The sequence below is a fragment of the Heptranchias perlo genome, chromosome 18 (assembly GCF_035084215.1).
Source record: "Heptranchias perlo isolate sHepPer1 chromosome 18, sHepPer1.hap1, whole genome shotgun sequence".
In the NCBI taxonomy this organism is placed as follows: Eukaryota; Metazoa; Chordata; class Chondrichthyes; order Hexanchiformes; family Hexanchidae; genus Heptranchias; species Heptranchias perlo.
In genome coordinates, this window is record NC_090342.1 from 33,270,214 (window position 1) to 33,292,427 (window position 22,214).

Sequence of the window (22,214 nt, forward strand, 5' to 3'; positions counted from 1 at the left end):
CATTTCAGCTTTTTGACAGCTGTTTAACAGGCCATGGAAAAATGCCAGCTACACCCATTTCTCTTGTTCTGATCGAGTGATGAAACCCACTTCCACGCAAAAACACATCTTTGCCCTCAGCAGCCCAGGAACACATCTCTCCATCGCATCAACCCCTCTGCCATAGCCCAGACACATCCCTCAGCCACAGCTCAGAGACCAAACCACCCTACCCCCTTGAACCGTGAACCAGTTACATGACACTACACAGATTTTAATTCCACTCCATAACTAAAAATCTAGCAGTAAAGTACACAGCAGCACAATGCCGCAGAGTGAAGGGAATCAAATTCCTGCCCATATCACCACGTAGTGAATTCCAGAACTAAATCACGTTAGCAAGGGAGTTGCTGAGTGGATGCCAGAAACTTCCCAGAGAACAGGAAAAATATATTTTTATATAAATATGAGAGCAAAGGATGAAAATTCATGGTCAAGCAAACAATTACAAAGTAGCTCAGGCAGAGGACTGTGAGTAGAGATCTATGTGCTCTCTCAACTTCAGAAAATATTCTGTGGCGGGGAGGAGGCGCTATTCACACTTTAAACTGGTATCACAATTGTTTAACCTCTCACCCTCTCTGAAGGGACAACAATGTTCCTTTAAAATCAAACCCCTTAAGCAGAATTAATCACTCACCTTGTTTGATTGCTTGCTGGTGGCAGACGAGGGTCTGACATTTTCATAACCCTGTGAGCCCGAAGTATTGTCATTCTCCTCATCCTCATCATCATCTTCATCAAAGTTCATGCTTCCAGAGATTCCTGTATTTATACGAAGTTTATTTACCCCATATTCAAAAGTTTCATAAATTAATCATTTTTTAAAAAAAAGTGACTTGCATTGAATAAAAAATTAACAGACGGCACGAAGACTTAATAGTCATGCGTTGTCAGCTACAGGGTCAAATATGACTTTTGTCCAAAGGCAACTAGATTGTTTATTAGGGCTGTCCAAAATGGCAGACATAGTGAATACAGCTGCTCTGAAAGCTCATACAATCAATTTCTCTTAATTCAAAAATACTTAATTTATTATGTGCTAATTCAAATTTTTTAGCATTAAATTCCTATTTTGCTGTTTTATGTGCCTTATCTTATTTAACTTATTGGATAATTCACATTTTTTGGAGCAAAAAATTACATTATCAGGACTACACAGTATTTCTCCTTGCCATTATTTTCTTTTTTTTAAAATTCGTTCATGGGATGTGGGCATCACTGGCGAGGCCAGCATTTATTGCCCATCCCTTTAGTGATGTTCATTACAACTCTTCCGTAAACACTTGGAGGCCGTGGCACTCTAGCACTTTAACCTTTCTGTAACCACTGCCAATCCTTCTCGGTAATCAGCTAGCAGGAGGCACAATTCACCAAGGCAAACAGATCCATAGGATTTATCTTTTCTCATCCCAGTTCTTAAGGATAGAATTTCTCACTTTTAAACATTCAGATCAATAACCACTGACCCTTATTTGAACTAAGGGAGCTGGAACGGCAGCAAACACTGGGACTCTGACTCATGATTTGCTACTGTCCATTCCTGATAATTTGAAGCTTTTTTTTTGCATGAAAGAAACTCAAAATATCTAACAATTTAAATTAACCAATGTAAACAAAATGGCAATGTAAATAAAAGTGCAAAAAAAATTATTAGCCAATAATTCAAATGAACTGACTTCAAATTAAGGACTAAACTATATTTGCAATTCAAATGCTCTTGCTGTTTGACCTACAAGAATGCTTATTCTTGTCCATCGTAAAGTGATAGTTAGAGACCAGCGTTGGCATAGGCCTGGCAGCAGGCTGCCAAGCTGTACTCTCAATGAGACCAAAAAGAAAATAAATTACAGTAAACTTAAAACAATGGGGCTGTGGAATATACTTCTTTGAAGTAGAAAATAAACTGCAGACTCTCCAAAAGTACACAGTGTAATTATAAATGCATGCAAAGAAAAAAAAAACAGAAAAAGGACTGGGCCCAACCCACTCTAGGCTAATTATCTTCTATCAGTTGGTATTGCCATCACACCTGGTGAATACACAAGAAAGTTAACTCTAATTTGCTATGCTAACATGTTTACATTACAAGTCTGTGTTCCGGATTGTATTCAGTTCAACCTTCATAGACAAGAATAAAACATTCAAAAGGGAGGAAAAACATAGACTGCTGACCCTGAAGCAGCGCATGGCTTCCACCAAGATACCTCTGCGTGTAAAGGCCTCATATGGCTAACGTAAGGGTTGTCACCTGGACAATTACTACCAGCTGAAGCCTTCAAAAAGCAATCTTAGAAGTAAGTGGTCATTGTATTCCCAGTTGAAACTGTACCTGGTGTTTTAAAAAACCCAACTGGCTGATGAGAAAACAGACAAGTAGCAACCATAAATATTGCATCTCAGTTCATTTGAAGGAAGTTTCAGCAGAGTTGATGCAACAGGGCAAAAAGCAAACACCAAAAAATTAGAAGTTCACAAAACTCTAGATGAAAGAAACAGGAACAGAAGCATGGAAGTTTTCTACATGGAGTCTAAATTCCATCGAAAGAATGAGGAAAGCTATACCAAAGGAGGTGGGAAACTGCAACACAACTCTGATGCCAGCCTGCACCACAGAAACAGAATCTTGAGGTAGAATTTCCTGTGGGGGCGTAATTGGGAAGTTACACCCAAAATGACGTTCATTTTGCCGATGTCTGCCAATCTCATTAACAAGCTGAAACACAAAAATGGGTATAAACAAGTGGAGAACCGCATAAACAATCGGGGCTTGAAGAAACTGATGAACTCACGCTATAGTCCTTTTTTAAGAATGAATATTAAAGTTGCAAGCCATCTGATTATCATTCATGCACATTAGGCCTAGCATGTAATCGTGGAAGCTTTTTAATTTTTAAAGTCACTTATACGGATGCCATAAAAATGCATTCAAACAGAAAATGCAGTGCAGGTTTCCAAAAATTGCAATAAAACACCAGAAAAATGACTCTTTCCTGCTGCGCCTAAAATTCTGAGCTTAATTTTACACAAGTTTTGAACCAGCTTAAAATGTAGGAAATTCGCAATTACGGCTCTTTAGCCTGGGGTGGAGCCATTATAATAAGTCAAGACGTGTTCGGGGACAGGAATAAATAGACGGGCGTAAAAGAGAGAGGCAATTCACTGTAGCGCAATTACACGTGTAATACACTTGCATCCGATTTGGGGTGAGTGGCTCATCTCCTGACTCCCCAAAGCCCATCCACCACCTACAAGGCACAAGTCAGGAGTGTGATGGAATACTTGCCACTTGCCTGGATAGGTGCAGCTGTAACAATACTCAAGAAGTCCGACACTATTCAGGACAAAGCAAACCATCAACTCGGTGAAGGAGGCCCTTTGGTCCACCCGAAAGCTGCTGATCTTCCAGCTGAAGGGGGTGTCCACGACCGAGTGTTGCTGACTGGCACACTCCAAGGTCCAGGAGTATGCGCTGCGGGACGCACTGAAGCGAGGTGCGGCCTACGCAAAGGCACTATGGGGAAAGACCACTGTGTAAAGCCATCTACCTTGTCTTGTTCACCATCTATTATAAGATAGGTACTGTGTTTGAATTGTAATAATGGGATCGTGGTGTGTACAATCTGAATTGTATTGCTTTGAATTGTAATGGTGATATTTACATTGAACTGTGTGTATCCTTAAATTTTATGAAATAAAGAATATTTTGAAATTTAAAAAAAATAATAATTCAGGGCAAAGCAGTCCGTTTGATTGGCAGCCTATCCACCACCTTAAACATCCACTTCCTCCACCACTGGCACCTCGTGGCTGCAGTGTGTACTGCAGCAACTCGCTAAGGCTTTTTCAATAGCACCTCCCAAACCCATGACCTCCACCACCTAGCAGGGCAAGGGCAGCAGGTGCATGGGTACACCATCACCTCCAAGGTCCCCTCCAAGTCACACACTATCCCAACTTGTACATATATCGCCATTCCTTCATCGTCACTGGGTCAAAATCCTGGAACTCCCTATCTAACAGCATTGTGCGAGTACCTTCACCACATGGACTGCAGCCATTCAAGAAGGCCCACCACCACCTTCTCAAGGGCAACTAGGAATGGGCAATAAATGCCAGCCTTGCCAGTGACGCAGACATCCCAAGAATGAATTTTAAAAAAAATAAATCCCAGAACACTGATAAAAGTTCTAGAATATCATGTAACGAATGCAGAATTTGACAGTCAATGTAAATCAATGATCCTGATAAAACATTGTGCATTAAATGGCATAACACCCTTATTGTAACAAAAGTGCATTTCCTCAACTCACGCTGTGGGAGATCCGCCAGTATACAAAAATCATCTGGCCTCAGAAATTGAGGGAACAATGCTGAAATGTGCAGATGTTATCAAATTATGGCAATTTACGACAAGAACTGCAAAAGACTGCAGGAGGAAATAGATAGGCTAGCAAGATGGGCAGATAGATAGCAGATTTAGCTCAATGTAGAAACATGTTAAGGAATACATTTTGCAAGTAAGGATAGGGAGTAGGAAGTGGACATACACCTTAAATAGTAAAATGTTAAATGACGTAAAGCAACAGAGGGGCATTGGTGTGCAGATACACAGGTCTTTAAAGGTGGCTGTGAAAGTAGAATACGCTCAGAAGAGGCAAATGCTATAACTGGCTTTATATATTGAGGAATGGAATACACATGAAAGTAACTAAGTTGTCGAACTTGTACAAGTCCCTAGTTAGGCAGCAGTTGGAGTATTGTGCACAGTTTTGGGCATCCAATTGCAGGAAGGAGATAAAAACAATGGAAAAGGTGCAGTGTAGACGTACTAAATTTTACCAGGGATAAGGGGCTACAGTTATGAAGAGAAATTTGAGGGGTTAAGTCTTTTTCCACTAGAGCTGAATATATCATGGGATAATCTCATCAACATCTTCAAAATTATGAAGAGTTACAACAGGCTAAATAGTGACTGGTGAACAAAATGACACAAGAGGGCACAAATTTAAGGTCATCACAAAAAGAATAAAAGGAGACGTTAGAAGAAACTTCTTTATATGGACGGTGGTTAGAATGTGTAATTATCTGCTGCAAACTATTGTTTAACTTCTTTTAAAAAGAGAATTAGACATTTGCTTGATAAGGAGAAACAGGGAGTGAACAGGAGAGTGGGATTACACTATATAGCTCATGTGGAAAAAACACCATGATGAGCCACATGGCCTGATTCTATGCTGCTACATTCTCTGATTCTGTTACTGAACCAGAAATACTTCCATTTTTTTTAAGAAAAGGCCCAGTGTTTCTGACAGCAACTGGGAGATGCTACATTGAAAGCAGAACATAACATTTTTACCCTGAATTTTTTTTTAAATGTCTGCCACATGAGAATACCTACACTGATCTTCCAAACTTAGCAGAAAACCAGAGACCCTTTTAATTCAGGCCATGAGGAAAATGGATTTCACTGTACAATGGACATGATCTACGTGCTGAGCATCAAAATCATGAGCTCAGCTCTAAGAGACAAGCAGCAGCAGCTTTCGCAGCTACCTCAGGCCTTGGACTGTGTAATTTTTGAAGTATCTTTTTCACTGGGGAAAGAATAGGTCATTACCTATACTAAGGCTTCATTCTAAACCATGCAATTGTTCGATAAAAGTACACATTAAGGGCAAGAAGAGACAGAAAACTCCCTACAATGGCCACCTAGTTACAAAGCCAAAATCTGTCAGCCAAATCATTGTCATGGTGACACTATAAAATATATAAGCTGATGGCATTTGGATTTAGTTGCCAATGTGATTCATTGGTAACTACTTCGGAGCTCCAATAACCAAGTGGATCTGAACCACAAGTTGTCATGTTTCTGGAGAAATCCAACTATAATATTCATTTTTAGGAATATTATAGTTGGACTCTGAAAAAGTGAAAGGTAGTTGGAAGCAGAGAATTTCCGTTCATAAGCTAGTTTTGTGGGGTTTTTTTCTCCACTCCTTCCTCTTCACCTCAAGGCACTGACCTCTTGCTGCGATATGGTTCCACTGGAACTAAACACCCTCCAGTACCTACTCAAGTGCCATTCTTCACATATGAGCCATGGCAATGAATGTCAGTAGGCTACTTGACCACATGGGCATCACAGTTCGAGTGTGATCTGATTGTCACTCAAAGTTAACACAAAAAAATGTCGGTAAGCATAAGGTGGTATATTTTGGGGGAAAAAATTGCATTTTTTGAATGGGGAAGGTTCAGTGATGTGGAACTGAAAGGGAATTTAAGGATTCAGGTTCACAAGATATTAAAAGCTGCATCTCAAGTGGATAAGGCCATTAGAAAAAACTAATGGAATACTTTGTTTTATGGCAAGAGGCATAGAATATAAAGTTTGAGATGTAATAGTGAGTCTATATAAAACCTTAGCAAGCCCATATTTGGAGCACTGTGTGCAGTTTGGGGCTCCACATTATAGGAAAGATGTTGAGGCAAGAGAGAGACTAATGGTGCAGATTCACCAGGATGCTGTTGCTATAAGGAAACACAAAAGCAAAGACAGACTTGAAAAATTGGGGCTGTTTTCGATGGAACAGAAGAGATTAAGAGGTGATTTGATAAGAGTTGTCTAAAATTATGAAGGGAGGGATAGAGTCGATAGAAACAGACTGCAACATGCCACTTCTAGCAGAGGTTGTTGGATTTAGAAAAGTATGTATATATATATCTATATATAAAAAAAATATATATATATTTATTTGTTCATGGGATGTGGGCACTGACAAGGAAGTATTTATAACCCATCCTTAATTACCCTGAAGGCATTAAGAGTCAATTACATAGTTTGGGACTGAAGTGACAGATAGGCCAGACTGGGTTGGGGTAGCAGGTCATTCCCGGAAGAGCATTAGTGACCCAGTGGGTCATGATGGTAATTTGTGACCATCGGAACTAAGATTTTTTTTAAAGTCAATTTCACAATTTGCCATGATTGGATTTGAACTTTCAACTTCTGGGTTGTTAGTCGAGAACCATAACCACAAGGCTACCATACCCTATCAATCAGGAGCAAAGATCCTGGCTGATTTTTACCTCCCTAGGCCAGAAACCTGCGGCAAATTGTACCATCCCCGTCAGACTAGCTAACAGAATCAGCTAAGTCAGAACAGAATAGTGATCTTCTTGATCTGTATGACCAAGTTACTCACAAGTGATCGAAAAGGGGAGGAACTTCCGTTTTCTGATGATTCTGTAGATTTTTTTTTCTTTTAACAGTACAGCCATAGCATCACAATATTACAGAACATCAAGCTAACTACAATGATAATCAGCCTTCCCAAAATCATCACATGAAGGAGAAAGCAGTCCCCTGGTGGGGAGAAAATACAGTGTGCAAGCTGGATGCCTCCATAGTATTACAATGATTCAGAACAGTTTGTCAGTAAACTCTCAATATATCTTTTTTTAAAATGGGTACAGCCACGTTAGAATAAATAGCTGAAGTCTGATTGGCTGAAGGGGTAATCTTGCAATTTCAGCTGACACAGCTGTAGTTTATCTTTTTCTCTGCCTGTTCTCTCTGGTCATTCACATCCTGAAGATGGAACAGCAGCTGACCACTTATTCCCAAGACTCCACCAATACTGCTCTAAGCCAAACACAATCAAATGCATGAAAGCAGGCCAGAGATTAATCTGATTATTGTCTTCCTTCAGCAGGGGTGAGGGGGAAGGAATGATCTCTGCTCAGTAGCTGTGACTGGGATCTCAGCAGCACCATGTTCTGCACTGCATTGGTATCGGCAATCTTTTAATGCGATACTTTCAAACAGACAAAGTTAAGGAAAAAAAATGGAATTGGTAAATTAGAAGACGACATTAAAATAAAAACCTGAAAAAGAAACATACTCCATTGGCTCTTGGAACACCCATTTTCTTATTTCTAATTTCCAGCATCTCATCCATGTACCCAACATCTTATTTGCTTATGCCAGCCAACAAACCAATGTGCGACTGATGATACAAGGAGGTACATAAATCACAACAGGTGATTTTTTTTCAAGTTCAAGGGACTCAGTCTGCCTTGCAGAGAGCTGTCGAGTACATTATAAATGGACATTAATGTAAACTATATTAGTAGAAGGAAAGAAAGAACAAACTTGCATTTATATAGTGCCTTTCATGATCTCAGGACGTCCTAAAGCACTTCACAGGCAATGAAGTACTTCTGAAGTGTAGCCAGTGACAAAGTAGAGAAATGCAGCAGCCAATTTGTGTACAGCAAGGTCCCACAAACAGCAACAATATTAATGCTCAAATAATCTGTTTTAGTGATGTTGGATGAGGGATAAATATTGGACAGGACACCAGGAGAATTCCCTTGCCCTTTATCGAATAGTGCCATGGAATCTTTTACTTTCACTTGAGAGGGTAGGCTAGGCCTTGGGTTAACCTCTCATCCAAAAGTTGGCACCTACAACAATGCATCACTCCCTCAGTGCTGCACTGAAGTGTCAGCCTAGATTAGTTGCTCAAGTCTCTCGAGTGGGAATTGAACCCATGACCTTCTGACTCGAGGAAAGTGTGTAACCACTGAGCCAATGCAAAAATTACAAACTGGAAAACACAATCAATAATTAGGTACAACAATTATTCAGCTCATCTTCTATTTTACCATGTTCACAAATAGCATTACTACTTAGATTGTCTCAGTTTCTTTTAACTGGATCTAAACAGGATCTATAGAACATTCCTACCCCTTTGTTCCATTACTTCTTGGATGTCTGGTTTTGATGCAGAGTCCAGGAGTGCTTCAACATCATCACTGGCTGTCATGGATTGTCCAACTGAAAGGATTTGGATTTTGGTGCTAACGTCATGTACCTCATTACTTATGAAGGCTCCGGGCCCATCAATACCTGCAGAAAGGGAAACCATCTTTTTTTTAGTAATTCACATTAATGCTCAACAAAGATCATTAGTTCCATACTAGTTCCACAGTTCTGGTTGGGTCTTCCTGCATTATGCACCATCCACAACTGACAGAACAGCAGCCCAACATGCTTCCTTATATCTGCCAGTTTCTCTCTGAAACCAGATGCTACAAAGTGCATGAGAATTGCTTGGGTGTCTCTTCCTTGCTTCTAAATATAGTCGGGTGTGAAACAACAAAAGACAACCAGACTGATCAAATGTCAGCTAAGACAGTAACCCTTCAACTAAGCTCATTTAAAAAGAAAGACCCCGAAAATCCACAGCACTTCTAGTATACTTCTGCTGTAACTTTGGTGGGTGCCCACCGGAAGGGCTGGAACTGGAAACTAGGCCTGGATCCAAGTATCCTGGGTCCCAAATCTTATGTTGAACTTTCTGGAATGGCCTGTTGGGGGAGGGGGCAGTAAAGAATCGGGACGCCCTTAATTCAGAGTTTGCGCATTTTGGGCCCAGCAAGCAGTGGTGGAATACATCTGGTCAGAATAGGCCATCTCCTTGACAACTGACAGTTGTGTGGACCATTTGGGGGTCCAAACTGAGATCATGGCCCAGGCCCCCAAAGATTTAAGGGACAAATTTTTCTTTTAGGATGCTAAAGCAGCCCTCTTATAAAGGGGGATGAGGGACAACGATTTCTTTCCCAGGGAGGGGGTGTGGAGAAAACGATCACCCTCTTTCCCCTACTCTTTGACTGGACTTCCTGGCTTTCATGGTATGGCGAACATCCCTCATGTGCCCTTAGTGGTGTGGGCTTCCACTATTGGTAGGCAAATTAACGCAACCCCCTCTTTCCTGACAACTTCTGGCAGATGTGCCTGCCCTAGCATCTGTGGGTATATTTAAAAGAGGTGGTAATGACTTGGTGATATCACACGTCCCACTTTTATTGATAATGCTCAACGTCATAAAATGGGAGTCCACTGTTGCTCGGTGCCACAGAAAGGCTGGGCATTGATTTAAAAAGCCCACCAGATTCTTTACAAGAAAGCTTATTTCTTAGCTGATTTTGGTCAAGTTTTCACTGCTGATAACTGTTTTACTATTCACATGTGTATCTTCTGCTGTGGGGCAACCATTAACCACCCCCATCCCCACCAATTCCCACTGGAAATACCCCCATATCGTTGTTCTTCAAAGGGAGAAGAAGAGCAAAGGAGGGAGGCTAGGCAGCACAGGAAGTGTATGGCAGCCGCCCACTGGTCCATCCCCAAGAATATACAGACTCAGGAACCGTATTTGCGCAGGCCATGCTTCACAAAGGAAGCCATCAATAAGTTATGCCATGTGCTTCAATTCGATCCAGTGACTGTAAAGATCAAAACTACCATTAATCTTTATGCAACAGGGTCATATCAAGTTTCCACTGGGGACATCAGTGACATTAGCCAATCAGCTAGGCACCGATGCATAAAGCACGTCACAGGTGCATAGTTTGCTAGAGCAAGCCAATTCATCCACTTCCTTATGGGTAGCATAACAAAAACCCTGAAATTTTGAGTGTAGGATTCCCCAAGATCCAAAGAGTCACAGATTGCACCCACGTGTCCATTACATGCTTCCTTGATCAATGCCATCACTGTCAACAGGAAAGGATTCCACTCGTTCAATGTCCAGCTCGTTTGTGACCAACAGCACTGCATTACCTACAAGCTGCCACAATGCCTTCATTTTAAAACATTCCATCATGCCAGCACACTCTGATCCAGGAAGCCACATCTCTGGGTGGCTCCAGGAATCAAAGTCTAATCTCCACAGCCATGGCTCAAGACACCTCTGCGCTTTCCCAGGATACCAGCTGAGCATTGCCAAAATAAGGTCCATTCTTAAGAGTTATCGTAGAGCACACAATTTGAATGTTGAAAGTGCACTTCATGTGTCTGGATTGTTCTGGGGTGTTTTGCAAAACGTGCAGACTAGGCACTCAAGAATTATAGTTCTGACTGACTCCTATACAATCTTGCCATACATAGAAGCCTCAACATGAAGGAATCAGAGGACCGGCAACAATTTGAAGAGGATGTGAAGACGTTTACGCCAATCTGATATGGGGACCTACTCCTGACCACCACATCTGGCCACTACATGAACAGTCGAATCTACATCTTCCCCCTTTCCACCACAAGTATGCCACCATCTGTATTCCTTCTCTGTGCACATCAACTCACATAGCTCCCATTCATGCCACTTTGTTAAAGCCACTTCCAAATCTTGTTAAAAACAATGTCTGCATGCACAACTTTGGTGCTGCAATAATGTTATTTTCAAGCCATGTTGTGTGCAGTTCTCGACGCTGTGTTAGTATGTGATGCGTGAATTTTTAATGCCAATCTGGAGCTCCTTCTAAGTGTCCCCTGAGCAGCAGGACTGGCATGTTTCAATTTAATCTCTCTTGGTACCAAAGTGGCCCTCATCTCATGGTGGGTATGCCCCAAGATGGACCTGTTATAGGTTGCACAGGCAGCCTGCCTCTGCTTCATTACTACCACATATGCAGGCATTTGAGGAAACTAGTGGGAAGCCAACATGTGATGCTATCCTGAGAGACACGCGGGTACATTCCTGCCATCCATCAGTACTGGACACTGACTCTGCATTACCACTGGTCTGGAGGAAAACAGACCTTGTTTAGAGGCCAGAAAAGATCTGGCACTAAAATCTGGCATTCCAGACCTTTACGGCAGCAGTCTTAACATCTATGGCAGAAGCACAGGTTGCTTTGTAGTAGGAGCCTCCACTTAAGATTTGCCTGGAGCTGCTAAAAACTCAAGGGTGGCGTGCAATGCAAAGAAGCCATCCATGACAGTGCCACAGATGCAGGTTGTGGACTCCTCCAATTGGCCTACCATGTGCTGCATGTTGTCGGAGACTATGCTCAGATTCTGCACATTTTATTGTCTGCTAGCATTGTTTTTTTTAAAACCAAGACCCACGAGATGAGAGTCCCCAGGTCCTTCAAGTGAGGTACAACATCTTCTGACCTTCATGTTTCCTTCCTTATTCTTTGTGAATCACCCTGTGCACTGCCCTCTGACTCATTCACTAATGCCCCCTGGCTGGATGTCTCTCTGGGTTGGTATGTGGGAAGAAGAGGGCGATTGATGGTGCGTATAGTGAAATACTGGCAGAGTTGGAAACAGGAGATGCTAGCTTCCTGCTTTTGTGTTTCTTTGTCTGGCACATTTATCCTGTGGACAACACAGTAGTATACCAAAGCTTTGGAGTACATTTGTTTATTTAATCATTTATATTGCAGCCTTCCTCAATGCTATAGTGTGAGTACCTTATTTTTTTTCCCATCACCATTACAGCAGATCATTCATACTGTGGACAAGTTACGAATCTAACTCAATACATTGAAGATGGCTTTGAAACCTGCAAAAGTAGAGGCCGTGTTTGTTGATCTGTCGGCTGCTTATGACACTGTGCACTAATTCTGAAACTGGCAATCATTTTGAGAAATAGCAAAATGGTCTAGGTCACCTCCTTCCTGCGCTAGAGTCGATGTTTCTTTGTAGAGATGGATGGTAAGTAAGGTCGGTGACACACTGAACGGAATGGATTGCGCCAAGGCTTAGTGCTAGCAACCCTGCTTTTTAATATCTACACTGATAACTAACTAGAATCCTTTGATTGCAAAGATTCATTTATGCAAATGATCTCTGCATTGCCACTCAATCGAAAAGATCTGAGGACATTCAATGCATCCCAACTGACTCCGAGTGTATTTGGAGAATACTATCGGATATGGTCCCTGAATGCAAACACTTGCAAGGTACAACCGTGTGTATTCCAGTTAAAACATTGACAGGCCAACAAAAAAATTCCTCTTAACATCCAATGGTACAATCCTCAAGCACTACGAGAAGATTCACTCCATATACTATTTCTTGCAAAATTGTAAATGCTGAAAGCTTCTTAGGTACTGTCTTTCACATGGAGCCCAGTAATCAGTGTGGGGCTTCTAAGTATTGGTCAGAGGGTACTGCTTGCTTCAGTATCCAGTGTATCATGGAGTCACATTTAGAGAAATAAAAATGGTTGCAGTAAGAAGGTGCATATTCCAGTGTTTAAAGGCAAAATGAAACAGAAAAAGCATGACAGAACCTCTGAGGTTCGAAGAGATGAGATATTCAGCTAGCACCAATACCCGTAATTGCAATTCATTACCCAATTATGTCAGCACTTGAGAATGGTGCTTCAAACACCATTCTGTCTGCAACGGTGATGTTGAGCTACCAATCGCTTGCTATTTCAATTCCCCTTCCTATTTCCATTCTGACTTCTGTGCCTTTGGCCTTCTAAATTGTTCCAATGAAGCTCAGAAACACTGCCTTATCCTTCAAAGGGCACGCTATAGCCCTCAGACCTTAATATCAGCTCTATTAACTTCAGACCTTAACTATAGTTTCCACTTTTCCTTTGGCAGGAAGTGCTGACGATGTGGGAAGTGGGTGCTGGCTTCTCTGGGGCAGGGGGTGGGGTGAGACAGGTTGGTGCTTCGGGTGCAGACCCCCCACCCCCACCCCCAACGGGAATACTGTGCTGGTGGGCTGTTGTGTCAGGCGATCTGCTTTTTTCTTCTCCAAGGCTCCTGGCAAGCTGGAGCCTGATCTGCTTTGCCAGTTTTTCATCCTTCCATTTCCACCTCACTCATCTACCATTACCTTCAGCTAGTTCTCACCTGGTTCCATTCATATCTATCCAGTTGTGGCCAAAGAATCGCCTTCTCTTCCCGCTCCCACACCATTACCTCTGGAGTCCCCCAAGGATCTATCCTCGGCCCTCTCCTATTTCTCATCTACTTGCTGCCTATCGGCGATATCTTCCGAAAACACATCATGGTTCATAAATACGCAGACAACACCAAACTCTACCTCACCACCACCTTTCGCAACACTCCACTGCCTCTTGATTTGTCACATTGCTTGTCCAACAACGAGTATTAAATGAGCAGAAATCTCCTCAAATTAAATAATGGGAAGACCGAAGCCATTGTCTTTGGTCCCCGCCACAAACTCCGTTCCCTAGCCACCAACTCCATCCCTCTCCCTGGCCACTGTCTGAGGCTGAACCAGGCCGTTCACAACCTTGGCGTCCTATTTGACCTGGAAATGAGCTTCCGACCACATATCCGCTCCTACTTCCATCTCTGTAACATCGCCCATCTCCCCGCCCCAGCCTCAGCTCATCTGCTGCTGAAACCCTCATCCATGCCTTTGTTATCTCTAGACTTGACTATTCCAATGCTCTCCTGGCCAGCCTTCCAGCTGGCACTCTCCATAAACTTGAGCTCATCCAAAACTCTGCTGCCCATATCCTAACTCGCACCAAGTCCCAGTCACCCATCAACCCTGTGCTCGCTGACCTACAATTAATTCCTGCTCTGGCAACGCCTCGATCTTAAAATTCTCACCCTTGTCTTCAAATCCCTTTGTAGCCTTGCCCTATCTCTGTAATCTCCTCCAGCCCTAAAAACCTCTGAGATCTCTGCGCTCCTCCAATTCTGGCCTCTTGCACATCCCCGATTTTGATCGTTCCACCACTGGCGGCCATGTCTTCAGCTGCTTAGGCCCAATGCTCTGGATTCCCTCCCTAATCCTCTCTGCCTCACTACCTTTTTCTCCTCCTTTAAGACACTCCTTAAAATCTACCTCTTTGACCAAGTTTTTGGCCATCTGTCCTAATATCTCATGAGATTTGGTGTCAAATTTTGTTTGATAATGTTCCTGTGAAGCCCCTTGGTACATTTTACCACCTTAAAGGCTTTATGTAAATGCAAGTTGTTGTTAATTTCTTTGATCTATCTCATTATGACTCCTATTGGCCCATGCTAATACTACTTCTGCATTTATCTAACATCTGTTTTCTACTCAAGCAGTTTGCAGGTCATTCTATTTCTTCTCAAATATGTGTTTTGTTTTCCTTCCCCTTTCTGTTCCTTTTTAAAAGCCATTCTATATCTATGATGTCTATATCTTCCAATTTTAATGAAGGGTCTGTACATGATACTTTAAGTTCCCTGTTCTCTCCACAGATGCTTTCTGAGATACTAAAGCAGATTGTTTGTATTTTTGAAACCACATTACTGCAATAGATGTGTAGGGACCCAGATTTGAACAGCTCAAATTTCATGAAAATCAGAAACTACCAGCTCTATGGGCTTAAAGCTAACCTGGCTCGCCTTTATCCCTTCCGATGTCTCTCTCCAATTTGTTACCTTCTTGTAAGTTTTTCAGTGTGTCTGGCCGTAAAGATTTCTCAGGAGGCTGTGACTCATCAGATTTCTTTCTGTCTCCTTCTCCTAATACAAAATATAAAGAAAATTTGAGAGCGTCTTCGACAAAATTGCTTTCCTTACCTTGTAACATCAAAATGCATGTGGACGATTTCATCCACAATGGGGATGATTTTCTCAGCGCCTTATGTATAGTGACATTGTAAACAGACGCCAGAAGATTCACTCAGTATACTATTTCTTTCAAAATCAATGCTGAAAGTGTTTTAGGTACCGCCTTTCACTTGGAGCCTAGTAATTAATGTGGGGCTTCTTTGTTTTGTTCAAGTGGTACTGCCTCCTTCTGTATCACAAACATACTGAAATCACCTGCTGCATCAGCCATTGTAATAACATGGATGCGTCTCATAAGGAAGATAAGGAATAGGAGCAGGAGTAGGCCATACGGCCCTCGAGCCTGCTCCGTAATTCAATAAAATCATGGCTGATCTTCGACCTCAACTCCATCTTCCGTCCAGATCCCCATATCCCTAGATTTCCCTAGAGTCCAAAAATCTATTGATCTCAGTTTTGAATATCCACAGCCCTTTGGGGTAGACAATTCCAAAGATTCATAACCCTCAGAGAAGAAATTTCTCCTCAACTCAGTCCTAAATGACCGACCCGTTATCTGGAGACTATGCCCCCTAGTTCTAGACTCTCCAGCCAGGGGAAACAACCTCTCAGCATCTACCCTGTCAAGTCCTCTAAGAATCTTATATGTCGCAATGAGATCACCTCTCATTCTTCTAAACTCCAGAGAGTATAGGCCCATTCTACTCAATCTCTCCTCACAGGACAACCCTCTCATCCCAGGAATCAATCTCGCGAACCTTCACGGCACCGCCTCTAAGGCAAGTATATCCTTCCTTAGGTAAGGAGACCAAAACTGTACACAGTACTCCAAGTGTGATCTCACCAAAGCAGTGTAGAATTGCAGCAAGACTTCCTTACTCTTGTACTCCAACCCCCTTGCAATAAAGGCCAACATATCAGTGAGCATTCATGGTGTTTTAATGTCAGTGTCAAATTTTGTTTAATTATGCTGCTGTGAAGTGTCTTGGGACATTTTACTACATTATAAAGGCTCTATATAAATGCAAGTTGTTGTTAATCAATTGCCAACTTGATCTAAAAATCTTTTAAGAGCTAACAATAAATTAGTCTGTCCAGCACTTGAGATCAGTACTTCAACCACAACGTTCCCTCTGCAATGCAATTCCAAGATCCTGTTGCTAGCCATTTCAATTCCTCTTCTAACTCACACTCTGTCTTTGGCCATTTGACTCCTGGGACCCCACAGCCTCGGCTGCTTTGCCACCTGATTCACCAACACCTCCTTCAGCTATTCACATGTTACCTGTGTCTCATAAATGTCTTTAATTTCTCTCATCACGACTCCTATTGTCCCATGTTCATATCAATTCTGCCATTTAACTCTGTTTTCTATAAAGTACTTTACAGGTCACTATTTCTTCTCAAAATTAGTTTTTTCCCTCTTCCCTTCTTGTTCCTTTTTAAAAGCCATTTATCTGTAATAGCCTCCCATTTTAATAAAGGATCCACACCTGATACTTCAACTTCCCTGGTTTCTCTTCAGATTCTATCTGAGATACTAAAACAGATTGTTTGTATTTTTGAAACCACATTACTGCAATAGATGTATGCAGACCCAGATTTGAACAATTCAAACTTCATGAAAATCAGAAACTACCAGTTCTAAAGCTAACCTGGCTCGCCTTTGTCCCTTTCGATGTCTCTCTCCAATTTGTTACCTTCTCGCAAGCTTTTCATTGTGTCTGGCCGTAAAGATTTCTCAGGAGGTTCTGCCTTATCAGATTTCTTTCTATCTCCTTCTGCTAATAAAAATTAACAAAAGGAAGGAGAAAATTTGAGAGCATTTTCCACAAAATTGCTTTCCTTACCTTTTAACATCAATTTAGACCAGGCACATCAAAATGCATGTGGACAAATTCATTGACAAATGGGGATGATTTCCTCAGCTCCCCATGTATAGTGACATCATAAACAGATGTCAGAAGATTCATTCTGTAAACTATTTCTTGCAAAATCATAACGTCTTTCACTTGGAGCCTAGTAGTTAATGTGGGGCTTCTAAGTTTTGTTCGGAGGGTAGCACCTGCTTCCATACCACAAACATACTGAAGTTGCCTGTTGCATTAGCCATAGTCATAGTAGACGGAGGTGCACTTCAGTGAGCATTCTTAGTGTTTTAGTGTTGTTTAATCAATTGCCAACTTGATCCAAAAACCCTCAAAGAATTAACAATGAATTAGATTGGGACCCAGATATGCCAGGACCTGTGAGAATTCACCTGGCCTTGTTTGGACAGGACTTGTCTGCAGCAGACATGCTCCCCCATATCAAAGGGGCTGTGGCTTTCCTCAGCCCCAGCTTGGGATCCACAACATACGGAACAACGGAAGTTGGGCCCACCTGAGGGTTGAGGAATATAGGCAACACTTGGTAGGCTGTGGGCAGCGCCAATAGGCACATAGATATTTTCAAGTTGGGCTTTTGGAGTGATTTGGAGAGATAAAGTGCAGCAGGAACTAGTGAATTAAGATAAGTTACTGGGCAACACTGCCTCACTCACAAGACTCCCCCGCTCTAATGGGCACCCAATATATGCCCATAGAGAATCTCCCTGGTCCAGATAATCCAGCAGGGTCAGCGGCAGGAGTTTCTGATGGGCCAATCCCAGCACTCATGCTGGAATCAAAGGCTCGTGGATGTTCAGGTCCCAAGCTTTTAAATGCAGTCTTTGGGCTGTTCAGTATGTGTTGTACTTATGTAGTTTCTATAAATAAATCTGGTTTGTTAATTCGGAAAATTGAGCCAAGCTCAAGTACCATGGATTGATAATATTATCTTTTGGAGTGGCTCGGACAGAAAAAGTACAGCAGAAACTAATGATCTAAGATTGTGAGAGTCCCAAAGGTACAAGGTCTCTGCAGCGGCAGAAAACTGCAGGGTTGCAGTTTTTGGTTTGTAGGGCATGAGGCCCGCCTACAAGTAGCACGGAAAGACCACTGCAAGAAGTGCAGTAAAATCTAGAGAGAACTATTACATTCACTGCTGTCAAGGACAGAGTGTACTATGCCCTTGACAATAGCGACTGCAGTAGAACTACATAGAAATTACAAAACATAAATAGTCCGATCAACCCAACCAATCCACGTTGGTGTTTATCCTCCACACGAGCCAAAGTCCTAATCCCTTTGAAAGCCACGATTGAATCTGCTTCCACCACCCTTGCAGGCACTGGAAACAGCTTCTCCTTATTTACACTGTCAAAACCATTCATGATCTTGAACACCTCTATCATATCCCCCCCTTAACCTTCTCTGTTCTAAGGGGAACAACCCCAACTTCTCCAATCTCTCCACATAACTGAAGTCCCCCATCCTAGTACCGTTCTAGTAAATACCTGCTGCACCCTCTCTAAGACCGTGACATCTTTCTTCAAGTGTGGCGCCCAGAATTGAAAACAATACTCCGGATGAGGTCTAACCAGTGTTTTATAAACGTTCAACATAACTTCCTTGCTTTTGTACTCTATGCCTCTATTAAGTCCAGGATCCCATCTTTTTTTTTTAAAAGCAGCCTTCTGAACTTGTCCTGCCACTTTCAAAGGTTTGTGTATGTGTATCCCCAGGTCTCTGTTTTTGCACCCTCTTTAAAATTGTAACATTTAGTTTTTTATTACCTCTCCTCATTCTTCCTACCAAAATGCATCACTTCACACTTTTCAATGTTAAATTTCATCTGCCATGTGTTTGCCCATTTCACCAGTCCGTCTATGTCCTCCTGAAGTTTAATACTATCCTCCACATTATTTACCACATTTCCAAGTTTCATGTCATCTACAAACTTTATACCCTCTATACCCAAGTCCAGGTCATTAATATATATCAAAAAGAGCAGTGGTCCTAATACCGACCCCTGGCGAACACCACTGGTCTACTTCCCTCCAGTCCGAAAAACAACCGTTCACCACCACTCTTTCTATCCCTTAGCCAATTTTGTATCCACCCTGCCACTGTCCCTTTAATCCCATGGGCTTTAATTTTGCTAACAAGTCTATTATGTGATATGTTATCAAATGCCTTTTGAAAGTCCATAAACACAACATTAACCAGACTATCCTTATCAACCCTCTCCATTACTTCGTCAAAGAACTCAATCAAGTTAGTCAAACGTGATTTTCCTCTAACAAATCCATGCTGACTTTCCATTATTAGCCCATACTTTTCCAAGTGTCAATTAATTTTGTCCCGAATTATTGTCTCAAAGTTTTCCCACAATCGACGTTGGGTTTACTGGCCTGTAATTGCTGGGTTTATCCCTCTCCCCTTTTTTGAACAGGGGTGTAACATTTGCAATACTTCCAGCCAGTCAATACTGCCAGCCTCCCTCCTTTCTTTCCTCAACACCTTATAGCCAGGAATATATAGTACCCAATCCTCCCCTTCTTTGAGCCAGGTCTCTCTTATTACCACAATATCATAATCCCACGTGGCGACTCGAGCCTGCAGCTCACTAAAACTTATTTACCACGCTACGTGCGTTTACCCACATGCACTCTAAATTCATCTTAGATTGCCTCGCATTTGCCCCCTGTCTGATCCCTCCTATTTCTGAACTATTCTTTACTGTAGTGCTACTTCTGTCTGTGCACCTTGTTTCTCCTTTCTAATGTTTCATCCTGATGCCCATCCTCCTGCCAAATTAGTTTAAACCCTCCCCCACAGCACTAGTTAACCTTCCCGCAAGGACTTTGGTCCCAGCTCTGTTAAGGTGCCAACCATCCATCTTGAACAGATCCCTCCTGTCCCAGAACTGGTCCCAATGGCCCAGGAATCTGAAGCCCTCTCCTGCACCATTGCTCCAGCCACGCATTAACCTGTCTTATCTTACTTTTCCTATACTCACTAGCGCGTGGCACTGGGAGGAATCTAGAGATTACTACCTTTGAGGTCCTGCTTTTTAACTTCCTCCCTAGCTCCTGAAACTCTGACTGCAGCACCTCGACCCTTTTCCTTCCAATGTTGTTGGTTCCCACATGGATCACAACTTCTGGCTGTTCCCCTTCCCCCCTCAAAATGTTCTGCACCCTCTCAGTGATGTCCTTTACCCTGGCACCAGGGAGGCAACACACCATGCGGGACTCTTGATGGCTGCAGAAACCTCTGTCTATCCCCCTGACTATCGAATCCCCTATAACAACTGCATTTCTTTTGCCCCCTGTGCAGCCAAGTCTCCCACGGTGCCATGGATTTGCTCCTGACTGCACTCTCCTGCGGTGTGAACACCCTCACTGGTATTCAACAGTGAATACTGGTTTGTGAGTGCCACACTCCCAGGGAACTCCTGCACTGCCCGCCTGTTCCTCTTAGTCTGTCTGGTAGTCATCCACTCCTCTCTGCCTGAACTCTCTGTAGCTGTGGGGTGACCACCTTCTGAAACGTGTGATCCACGAAACTCTCAGCTTCCCGTATGCACCGTAATGACTCCAGCCGCCCCGCAAGCTCAGAAACTTCCTGCACATGTGGTTTTCCAGAAAACACAAAGTGTTCTGGAGTTCCCATATGACACATGATATGCATGCAACGGGCACCAGCTATCCTGCCATGTTAGCTACAGTTATTTAAACTGTTTGTTTAGCTTTGAGGCAATTTACTGTTTATCTAACACTAAAAGCCACAAACCAACCAATAAAGACATTAACCACTAAGAACAATAACCATTAAAAACACTAACCAATGAACTAAATACTTATTGATTTACCCTCGGTGCTCCTCCTTGTCGTGACGTCACTTTGACTTTTCCTTGATTTTTGATTCCTCGCGCGGCTCCCTTTATGTTCCGCTCAGTCTTAACCTTTTTTAAAAATGTTATGTATTTTTTTTAAATTTAAGTTTTAAAAGTTGATAGATTTGTTTATAGTTCCTTGAATTAAATCACTTAGCACCTGTTTCCCCCTCTGCACCTAATTCCCACACTCACCAAATTCCCAGCTGAAAGTCTTCACTCTGTTAGCGGTTCACTCTGTCTTTGCCAACATCTGTGCTCAAGCTCTATTTCTATTTCCTACACTAATCATTCTAATGAGCTCTATATCTGATTACCAATTTGTCATTTTGTGCCAAATTATGCTTGATGTTTTATTGTGTCTTGTCTCCTGAGAATTGTGGTGAGACCATAACCCCAATTCACTTACAATTAAGATAGGGAGAGAACCCTTACCCCAAATGTTTGGGCCAGACTTGAACCGAAATCCAACAAAAGAAAGGATGTTGTTCTGATTAATGTACTTATCACCCAGTTAAGCGATTAAATATTTTAAATATCTTTGTACACAAATGCTGCCGAAGTCTTGCATGCATTAATTAATGTTTTTTTCTCCTTTCTTTTTGTGAGAGCTATAAACCCCATCTTTTTAATGTATTCATTATATTAGTTGTAGAAAAGACTGGGTTCCACCCTGGTGAGGAAATGAACCCTCTTACAGCTAGCAGTTTCAGTTCTGCTTGCCTGCATTGTTGTGCAAAGACGAGCTTGTTCTCCAGTGGGCAGGACCAGCACACACAGGCCTAGGTTTGCAGAGATTGCGAGGCTCATCATGTTCCTAGTGGCCTCTCCACCCTCTGCATTATGTTTGCTGATACGTCAAAAGGCGACACAGAAAGTTCAACAGCAGAAAGGGAATAAGACCTTCAGCACCAAATAAGAGGAAGAGTTGAGGGGGGGGGGGTACAAAAGCCCACCCTCAGAATGGTTGTGCAGGGGCACACCACAATGTATGTAGTAGTGAAAGCAAAAAGCAAAATATTGCAGATGCTGGACATCTACAAAAATAGAAAACGCTGGAAACAAGAGGTCAGGAA

General features: G+C 42.3%; 1 protein-coding gene across 5 annotated transcripts in view; it reads right to left on the reverse strand.

Moving 5' to 3' along the window:
* The window catches only part of LOC137334740 (tubby-related protein 3-like), a 94,323-nt gene that overhangs the window by 12,043 nt on the left and 60,066 nt on the right, over positions 1-22,214 (reverse strand). For 2 of the 5 annotated variants that reach the window (XM_067999655.1, XM_067999652.1), the window contains 4 exons: positions 17,034-17,162; positions 15,202-15,330; positions 8,792-8,953; positions 680-804 (listed from right to left, as the gene is read on the reverse strand). In XM_067999655.1, the coding sequence (XP_067855756.1) occupies positions 680-804; positions 8,792-8,953; positions 15,202-15,330; positions 17,034-17,162 (545 nt within the window). The remainder of the gene's footprint in view (positions 1-679; positions 805-8,791; positions 8,954-15,201; positions 15,331-17,033; positions 17,163-22,214) is intronic. The other 3 variants (XM_067999653.1, XM_067999656.1, XM_067999657.1) reach the window with 3 other exon arrangements.